The 10569-nt window shown below is 39.8% G+C and overlaps 2 protein-coding genes across 3 annotated transcripts in view; both read left to right on the plus strand.

The window, feature by feature from the left end:
• LOC112609865 (keratin-associated protein 9-9) overlaps positions 1-152 on the plus strand; it is a 40797-nt gene extending 40645 nt beyond the window's left edge. Inside the window, exon 2 of one of the 2 annotated variants that reach the window (XM_025363040.1) lies at positions 95-152. In XM_025363040.1, the coding sequence (XP_025218825.1) occupies positions 95-152 (58 nt within the window). The other variant, XM_025363038.1, reaches the window with a different exon arrangement.
• A 9946-nt stretch (positions 153-10098) lies between these two features.
• LOC112609864 (keratin-associated protein 9-2-like) lies at positions 10099-10569 on the plus strand. The gene has a single exon (XM_025363037.1). The coding sequence runs from the start codon at positions 10099-10101 to the stop codon at positions 10567-10569; it is 471 nt and encodes a 156-aa protein (XP_025218822.1).

Genomic DNA, 10569 nt, shown 5'->3' on the forward strand with positions numbered 1-10569 from the left:
GTGTCTGCCTGCCTGGTTGCCTAAACCAGAGCTGTGGATCCAGCTGCTGCCAGCCCTGCTGCCGCCCAGCCTGCTGTGAGACCACCTGCTGCAGGACCACTTGCTTCCAGCCCACGTGTGTGTCCAGCTGCTGCCAGCCTTCTTGCTGCTGATCAACTCCCAAGAGAACTACCATCTTCTCACAACAACTTTCTGCTCAACTGACTTATCTTTTGGGGGACCAGTTTACTTTGCTGCTGACAGCCACCATGCTGTCGCCCACATTTTTATGAACTCTCTGCATGTTTAATATCTTGTGAATCAGCTTCAGGGATGGCAGAATACTTCATCTTGATTCTCTTTTTCTTACACCTTGTGGATCATGTGCCAGCTTTGTGTGTTCTCAATTTGGAGTCATGATCTCAACTTTGACTCTAAAGTCAAGAGCTTCATTCTCTTCACCTAAGAAACTTAAGTTTCTGCAAATGATTAAGAATCTTCACAACTATGTTTTCTTTTCAATATACTCATGATTCTTGTATCCTCCTTCCTTCTTTTAATGATCACTTTGGGCTATCTCCCAAGAACCAGGAATCTTACCCATATATTTCTTAATAAATAAATTCAGAACCATTCTTCATCACATATGGTGCTTTGTTTTATTTGAAAGCATTCCTGATATGGGATTTACGCATGTATCACCTACTATATGTATTACCCAATTTGATTCTCAAAACAGACAGTAGTGTATTATTGCCTCCATTTTCCAACTGGGAAAATTTTAATGTGTGATGTTATGTAGCTAACAGTGGAGAGACTCTGATGCAAGATTGCATCTTCTCTTTCTGTCCAAAGACACTTACAATTAACTCTCAATAAAGTAGAAATGACATTGGGACTCAGCACTAGCAAGTTATGCACTTGAGTTTATTTAACAATGGAAAGAATAATCTCTAGTGTTTGGCAAGAGATAACATTTTGGTTCACAAAAGTCTTCCCAAATTAATTGCCCACCCATCAGTGAGCAACATGGTACAGCAGCAAGGGCTGCATTCAGCAGCTGTCCTGAATGTGGGGATCCTATTGGCCTATACCAGCCAATCATTCAATTCACCTGCATCAAATAAATTTTTTAACATTTTTGTAAGGTTCAGGGGTACGTGTGCCAGTTTATTTTATAGTTAAATTGTGTGTTGCAGGGTTTGGTGTACAGATTATTTTGTCACCCAGATAATAAGCATAATACCAGAGAGGCAGTTTTTTGATCCTCGTCCTCCTCCCACACTTCACCCACAGGTAAGTTCCAGTGTCTGTTGTTCCTGTCTTTGTGTGCATATGCATTCAATGTTTGGCTCCCACTCTTATGTGAGAACATGTGGTATTTGGTTTTCTGTTCCTGGGTTAGTTCCCTTGGGATAATGGCCTCCAGCTCCATCCATGTTGCTGCAAAGGACATCATCTTGTTCTTTTTTCTTTTTTTTTTTTTTTTCTGTATAGTATTTTATGGTGTATATGTAGCACATTTTCTTTATCCAATCTACTTTTGATGCACATTTTAGTTGACTCTATGTCTTTGCTATTGTGAGTAGTGCTGCAATGAACATACGCATGCATGTGTCTTTATGGTAGGACAATTTATATTCATTTGGATATATACCCAGTGATTGAATTGCTGGGTCAAATATTAATTCTAAGTTCTTTGAGAGATCCCAAAACTGCTTTCCACAATGGTTAAACTAATGTACAATTCCACCAACATTGTGTAAGTGTTCCTTTTTCTACAAAACCTTGCCATCATCTTTTATTTTTTGACTTTAACAAGAGCCATTCTGATTGTGTCAGAGGGTATCTCATTGTGGTTTTAACTTGCATTTCTCTAACGATCAGTGACGTTGATCATTTGTTCATTCCCTTTTTGGCCGCTTGAATGTCTTCTTTTGAAAAGTGTCTGTTCATGTCCTTTGACCACTTTTTAATGAGATTGTTTGGGTTTTGCTTGTAAATTTGTTTAACTTCCTTACATATTCTGGATATTAGACCTTTGTTGGATAGATAGCTTGCAAATATTCTCTCCCAGTCTGTAGGTTGTCTGTTTACTCTGTTCATAGTTTCTTTTGCTGTGCAGAAGCTCTTTAGTTTAATTAGGTTCCATTTGCCAATTTTTTCTCTTTTTGCAACTACTTTTGGTGACTTCATCATAAAATCCTTGCCTGGCCCTATGTTGGGAATGGTATTGCCTAGGGTGTCTTCAGGGTTTGTACAGCCTTAGGTTTTACATGTATGTCTTTGATCCATCTTGAGTTGATTTTTGTATATCATGTAAGGAAGGGGTCCAGTTTCAATCTTCTGCAAATAGCTAGGCAGTTATCTCAGCACCATTTATTAAATAAGGAGTCTTTTTCCCCGTTGCCTGTTTTCATCAGCTTTGCTAAAGACCACATGTTGTAGGTGTGCAACATTATTTCTGGGTTCTGTATTCTGTTCCACTGGTCTATGTGTCTGTTTTTGTACCAGTACCATGTGGTTTTGGTTATTGTAGCCTTGTAATGTAGTTTGAAGTCAGATAATGTGACGTCTTCAGCTTTGTTATTTTTGCTTATGATTGCCTTGGCCATTCAGACTCTTTTTTGGTTCCATATGAATTGTAAAACATTTTTTTCATCATGCTGGAAGGCTGTCATTGGTAGTTTGATAGGAGTAATATTGAATCTGTAAATTGTTTTAGGGAGTATGGCCACTTTAACAATATTGATTCTTTCTACCCATGAACATAAAGTGTGTTTCAATTTGTTTTTGTCATCTCTAATTTCTTTGAGCAGTGTTTTGCAATTCTTGTTGTAGGATTTTTCACCTCCCTGGTTGGCTATATTCCTAGGTATTTTGTTGTTTTTTGTGGCTATTGTGAAAAGGATTACATTATTGATTTTGCTCTCAGCTTGGATGTTGTTGGTGTATAGGAATGCTACTGATTTTTCTACAATAATTTTGTATCCTGAAACTTCGCTGAAGTTGCTAATCAGATCAAGGAGCTTTTGGGTAGAGACTATGAGGTTTTCTGGGTGTAAAATCTTATTCACACACAGAGATAGTTTAACTTCCACTCTTCCTATCTAGATACCTTTAATTTCTTTCTCTTGCCATATTTCTCTGGCTAGGACTTCCATTACTATTTTGAATAGGACTGGTAAGATATGGCATGTTTGTCTTGTTCTGGTTTTCAAGAGGTTGCATCAAAAACTTTTCAGAATGCATCGTGTCCTCTTCTGAATAGATTAATTCCTTTGTATCACATAAATCAAATTCATATCTGGCCTCCTTCTCCTGAAATTTCATTGAAAGAGCAAAATGGAATTAAGTAATTCCACGTAAAACACAGACCATACATTATGCAACATTTAGACAATTTGACTTCCTGATAAAAATGCTGTCAGGAAAATTAAGTAAGGACAAAGTTTGGGATTGAGACACTATGCAACAGGCACATATGACTGCATAATCCATGATCTCTGAGCTATCTGATGGGTTAAAACAATCTTCTATGTTTTATGAGGCCAAAATTAAACATCTAAAGGAAATAAAGATTTGTGTTTTCAGGGAAATCAGAAGAATGTAAGAAGGACTAAAAGTAGAAAAATGTGTGCATTCATCGAAGTCATGGTAGACAGATGGCTGGTGCTATTGGCCCCAAACTGATGATGCAACCCAAGTATTCACTAATGGAAGGACTGATTTACACTGGCTCTGAGAGAAATAGAAAAGTCTGGGGCCTGGGTTACCTTTGTGGGACCTCCTACCAGCATGGAAGTGCTAGAAATACCTCTGATGACCTAACAATGTAGACTTCCAGGACAGAGGCCAACTTCTGAGACTGTGTACCTAGAATGCTTTGAAGACTTGGCTAAGAGACAAAATCCATTAACTGTGATTCTTCTTGGGTGACAGGGTAAAGAAGATGAAGACCTAAAACATTCACTTTGGCCAACATCAGTTATGCAAGATGAATAAGTTCTGCAGACCTACTGTACAGTAGTGTGGTTATAGCTAAAAATACTTTATTTTATACCTGAAATGGCAAGTATGTGAGCTAATGAATATGTGAATTAGCCACACTGTGGTGAAAATCTCACTATATCTCACTATATATATATGTGTGTGTATATATATACACACATCACTTTGTATACCTTAAATACATACAATTTTTATTCATCAATTATACCTCAATAAAGTTCATAAAAACCATATCTAGCAGTACATCAAAAAGCTTATCCGCCATGATCAAATTGGCTTCATCCCTGGGATGTAAGGCTGGTTCAACATATGCAAATCAACAAACATAATCTATCACATAAACACAACCAATGATAAAAACCACATGATTATCTCAATAGATACAGAAAAGGCCTTCATTAAAATTCAACATCCTTCATGTTAAAAACTCTCAATAAACCAGGTATTGATGGAACATATCTCAAAATAATAAGAACTATTTATAACAAACCCATAGCCAATATTATACTGAACGGGCAAAAGCTTTAAGCATTCCCTTTGAAAATGGCACAAGACAAGGATGCCCTCTCTCACCACTCCTATTCAACATAGTATTGGAAGTTCTGGCCAGGGTAATCAGGCAAGAGAAAGAAATAAAGGGCATTCAGATAGGAAGAGAGGAAGTCAAATTGTCTTTGTTTGCAGATGACATGATTCTATATTTAGAAAACATCAGCATCTCAGCCTAAAAACTCCTTAAGCTGATAAGCAACTTCAGCAAAGTCTCAGGATACAAAATCAATGTGCAAAAATCACAAGTATTCCTATACACCAACAATAGACAAGCAGAGAGCTTGTCATGAGTGACCTCCCATTCACAATTGCAACAAAGAGAATAAAACACCTAGGAATACAACTTACAAGGGACATGAAGGACCTCTTCAAAGGAAACCACAAACCACTGCTCAAGGAAATAAGAGGGGACACAAACAAATTGAAAAACATCACATGCTCATGGATAGAAAGAATCAATATCATGAAAATGGCCATACCGCCCAAAGTAATTTATAGATTCAGTGCTATTCCCATCAAACTATCCTTGACTGTCTTTGCAAAATTTTTTTAAAAACTACTTTAAATTTCATATGGAACCAAAAAAGAGCCTAGACAATCCTAAACAAAAGAACAAAGCGGGAGGCATCATGCTACCTGACTTCAAACTATACTACAAGGCAACTGTAACCACAACAGCATGGTACTGGTATCAAAATAGATATATAGACCAATGGAACAGAACTGAGACCTCAGAAATAACACCACACATCTACAACCATCTGATCTTTGACAAATCTGACAAAAACAAGAAATGGGGAAAGGATTCCCTATTTAACAAATGGGGCTGGGAAAACTGGCTAGCCATATGCAGAAAACTGAAACTGGACCCCTTCCTTACACCTTATACAAAATTAACTCAAGATGGATTAAAGACTTAAATGTAAAACCCAAAATCACAAAAACCCTAGAAGAAAAACTAGGCAATACCATTCAGGACACAGGCATGGACAAAGACTTCATGACAATAATGCCAAAAACAATGGCAACAAAAGCCAAAATTGACAAATGGGATCTAATTAAACTAAAGAGCTTCTGCACAACAAAAGAAACTATCATCAAAAAGAGCATACAGCCTACAGAATGGGAGAGAACTTTTGCAATCTACCCATCTGACAAAGGTCTAATATCCAGAATCTACAAGGAACTTAAACAAGTTTACAAGAAAAACAAACAACCCCATCAAAAAGTGGGCAAAGGATATGAACAGATACTTCTCAAAAGAAGATTTTTATGTGGCCAACAAACATGAAAAAAAAAGTTCATCATCATTGATCATTAGAGAAATGCACATCAAAACCTCAATGAGATACCATCTCACGCCAGTCAGAATGGCGATTATTAAAAAGTCAGGAAACAATAGATGCTGATGAGGCTGTGGAGAAATAGGAACGCTTTTTACACTGTTGGTGGGATTGTAAATTAGTTCAACCACTGTGTAAGACAGTGTGGCAATTCCACAAGGATCTACAACCAGAAATACCATTTGACTCAGCAATCCCATTACTGGGTACATACTCAAAGGAATGTAAATGATTCTACTATAAAAGCACATGCACTTGGCCGGGCGCGGTGGCTCACGCCTGTAATCCCAGCACTTTGGGAGGCCGAGGCGGGCGGATCACGAGGTCAGGAGATCGAGACCATTCTGGCTAACATGGTGAAACCCCGTCTCTACTAAAAAAATACAAAAAACTAGCCGGGCGAGGTGGCGGGCGCCTGTAGTCCCAGCTACTCGGGAGGCTGAGGCAGGAGAATGGCGTGAACCTGGGAGGCGGAGCTTGCAGTGAGCTGAGATCCGGCCACAGCACTCCAGCCTGGGTGACAGAGCAAGACTCCGTCTCAAAAAAAAAAAAAAAAGCACATGCACATATATGTTTACTGCAGCAGTATTTACATTAGCAAAGACTTGGAACCAACTCAAATGCCCATCGATAACAGACTGGATAAAGAAAATGTGGCACATATACACCATAGAATCCTATGCAGCCATAAAAATGAGTTCATGTCCTTTGCAGAGACATGGAAGAAGCTGGAAGCCATCATTCTCAGCAAAGTAACACAGGAGCGTAAAACCAAACACCGCATGATCTCACTCATAAGTGGGAGTTGATCAATGAGAACACATGGACACAGGGAGGGGAACATCACACACCGGGGCCTATCGGGGGGGCCGGAGGCAAGGGGAGTGAGAGCATTAGGACAAATACCTAATGCATGTAGGATTTAAGACCTAGAGGACAGGTTGATAGGTGCAGCAAACAATCATGGCACATGTATACCTATTCAACAAGCCTGCACATTCTGCACATGTGTCCAGGAACTTAAAGTAAAAGAAAAAAAAAGTAGATCTAGTTAATTATTAGAAATATATTCTTATCATCAACATTAAAATTAGTTTAGGAATTTTCTGGAGAGAAAAGAACTAATGTTTTCAGTGGCCTATCACTTGACGGATATTGTGTAAATCTTTTATGTACATTATCATTAAGTATTGAAAAAGCTTTCAAAGTAGGCATTAGTGTTCCAATTGTAGAGATGAGGAAATTGAGGCTGAGAGAGGTAATGAAATGTCATAGTTTGGTTTTTCCCAGAAGATACTCTGAGAAAAAGATATCAATGAATATAGTGTACTCGGAAGGGCAGATCACACCAGAAGGGACTGTGGAAGTGATACAGAAAAGGTATACTATTAAGCCAGTACCACAGAGATCAACTGAAGCTTAAGCTAAAGGAAAATTTATCAGAAATGATGAAAAACACACAACTTTGAATTCTCAAACTTCAGGAGTGAAGAAGCTAGAGTCTTTATAAATCCACTCTTTAGTATTTTCAGTTGAGTATTTTTCTCCCTGTAGCATGCACAGGTGACATGACTTTTTGTAGTTGCAATACAAGAGCCCTAAGGCACAGAGGTGCAGATTCAGGCAGATGGAAATTGGTAAGAGCACACTAAGTTCCATGATATACAGGTATGGTAATGAAGACCTGTCTACAGTAACATTTGCTCCATTCAAGTCCAATCTTTCCTTCTTAAATGTAGTGGACTGCCATGAACTCCAGGAGAAAGAGGAGGAGGAGGAAGAGGAGGAACAGAAGGTGACAGAGGAGGAAAAAACTAAGAAAGATACGGGAAGAAGACAATATACACAGAGAGGAAGAAAGAGAGCAAGAGAGAGAAGGAAAGAGAGAGTGAAAAGGAGGGAGGGAGGGAAGGAAAGAAGGAAGGAAGGAAGGAAGGAAGGAAGGAAGGAAGGAAGGAAGGAAGGAAGGAAGGAGAGAAANGGAAGGAAGGAAGGAAGGAAGGAAGGAAGGAAGGAAGGAAGGAAGGAGAGAAAGAAAGAAAGAAAGAGAAAGAAAGAAAGAAAGAAAGAAAGAAAGAAAGAAAGAAAGAAAGAAAGAAAGAAAGAAAGAGAAAGAGAGAAAGAAAGAAAGAAAAAAGAAAAAGAAAGAAAGGAAGGAAGGAAGGAAGGAAGGAAGGAAGGAAGGAAGGAAGGAAGAAAGAGAAAAGAAGAAAAGAAAAGAAGAAGAAAGAAACTGCTGCTGTAATAGGGTGCTTCTGAGATTCATAATCTCCATCAGTTTCCACCAGTTCTATATTCCCCTTCGCCACTAACCAGCACTCCTCTTGGTCTAGATAATTGCCTGATGAGGTAGCTCAGAACTTCCTGCCTGATGGGTCTTACCCTCTAGTTACTTACTATACCATTGTCCAACTGTGGTTGCTTTTGTTACTCATTTGTGTTTATCACTGGGCATGGATACACTCTGAGATATTCTGAGGTTATGGGTTGAATTGTGTCCTCAATAATTCATATTCAAATAGGGTCATTTAAAATGCAATATGGTAATATAAGGTCATATTGGAATAAATTGTGCCTCTGACTCAATACGACTGATGCCTGCATAAAAAGGGGAAATTGAGATCGGACGCATGTAGAGGGAAGATGATGTAAGACACACATGGAGAAGATAGACATCTACAGGTCAAGGAGAGAGATCTGGAACAGATACTTCCCTCACAGCCCTCAGATGAAAACAACATTGCCAACACCTTCATTTTAGCCTTCAGAACTGTGAGAAAATAAATTTCAGCCACTTGATTTGCCATAGTTTTTAATGGCAGTATAATACTTAAATACATATAGTAAATCTCTTGAGTTTCAGATATATTCTTCCTATACTCTATGGCTTCATGAAAATTATCCCTCATGAAATAGCAACTCCTTTATCTACCTGCTGGTCTGCTAACATGAAGGATCCAAAATGAAATGACCAGGTTATAATTGCTGCTTTTGATTATGCCAAAAACACATTGAAGCACATTCTATAATTTTTATTTACATAAAAGTCAAAGAAAGATCCAAAACTGACCTACAGGATTATAACTTGATAGAGTGACTAGCTACCTTTGGAGATGAGTAAAAAGATATAATTTGGGTGGAATGGAATTAATTTCTGTTTTGTAAACTGGTCATGGGGACTTAGATGTATTTACAATGTAATATTGTATCAAGCTGGAAATTAATAATTTGCATTCTTCTGAAATGAATGGTATAATTTAAAAAGTTTTAAACATAGTAGACCTCAAAGAGAAATCAGATATCATCTCAACTCATCTAATTCCCTCATTGAAAACAGAGAGAGAGAGAGAGAGAGAGACAGAGACAGAGAAATGGCAATGATTGTGCCAGTAACCTGGATTAGGGCTAGAGCCACAGCTCATACTGCTTTGCCTGGACCTAGAGCAGTTATGTCACAGTAATTCCCAGTCGCACATTCTCATGTTAGTAAGCCCCTCAGTCCCAGGCAAATCAGGATGAATGGTCGCCCCAGCAGGTACATTGCTTGATGCTTTGAGAATTCCAGTGAACTCCTCCTCTTTCTACCTGTTTGCTTTGGCTCTGCTCTGCCACATGGAATACATTGTGCCGAACACCCTCTTCCCAAGTGGCTTTTGTAGAACTGGAAGAGACAGGTAAAGTAGGTCGTACATACAGAGATTCCTGTTAACCTTGAATCAAGCTTTGGTGGGTGAACAGTCTTGGTCCCAAGCATGGATTCAATTCACCACTGTGAATATATCAACATCATGCTTCTCCCCACAGACACTTCCCAGTCTACATAGAGCCAAAGGATGAGACTGGGCAGAGAGAACTTCCTGAGCCTCCCCAGTCACCAGGAACTATCACATGACCAGATGATGGTCAGAGCAGGAACCAAGCTGATAATGAGACTGCCTTCCTTTTATCTGAAACAAAGTTTCTATGAGTAATTCGCAATTAAAAAACAGATTAAACCCTTACTTTCCAAAGATTCATAACATTTGGGAAATGACTTCCTCTTTGACAATGCCAAACTGACTATAGAAAACAATTGTAAACAGCAACAAAGAAAAACCCTGCAGATTGGTGGACACTTTGGAGGCCAGGTTTACAAAAGGTCCAGACTGCAAGGGGTCATCAAATTCTTGGAAACTCACCTCTGAACAGAAACTCACCTTCCACCCCTGACACCATGACCCACTGCTGCTCCTCTTGCTGTCAGCCTACGTGCTGCAGGACCACCTGTCACAGGACCACCTGCTGGAAGCCCACCACTGTGACCACCTGCAGCAGCACACCCTGCTGCCAGCCCTCCTGCTGTGTGTCCAGCTGCTTCCAGCCTTGCTGCCACCCAACTTGCTGTCAAAACACCTGCTGTAGGACCACCTGCTGCCAGCCCATTTGTGTGACCACCTGCTGCCAGCCTTCCTGCTGCAGCACACCCTGCTGCCAGCCCACCTGCTGTGGGTCCAGCTACTGTGGCCAAACCAGCTGTGGCCAAACCAGCTCCTGTGCACCTGTCTACTGCAGGAGAACCTGCTGCCACCCTACATGCATCTGCCTGTCTGGTTGCCTAAACCAGAGCTGTGGATCCAGCTGCTGCCAACCCTGCTGCCGCCCAGCCTGCTGTGTGTCCACCTGCTGCCAGCCTTCTTGTTGCTGA

This window comes from Theropithecus gelada, chromosome 16 (genome assembly GCF_003255815.1).
Source record: "Theropithecus gelada isolate Dixy chromosome 16, Tgel_1.0, whole genome shotgun sequence".
NCBI lineage: Eukaryota > Metazoa > Chordata > Mammalia > Primates > Cercopithecidae > Theropithecus > Theropithecus gelada.

What these genes read in the sequence shown, in the direction of transcription:
- LOC112609864 (XM_025363037.1), top strand. Translation starts at nt 10,099, where the DNA reads ATGACCCACTGCTGCTCCTCTTGCTGTCAGCCTACGTGCTGCAGGACC.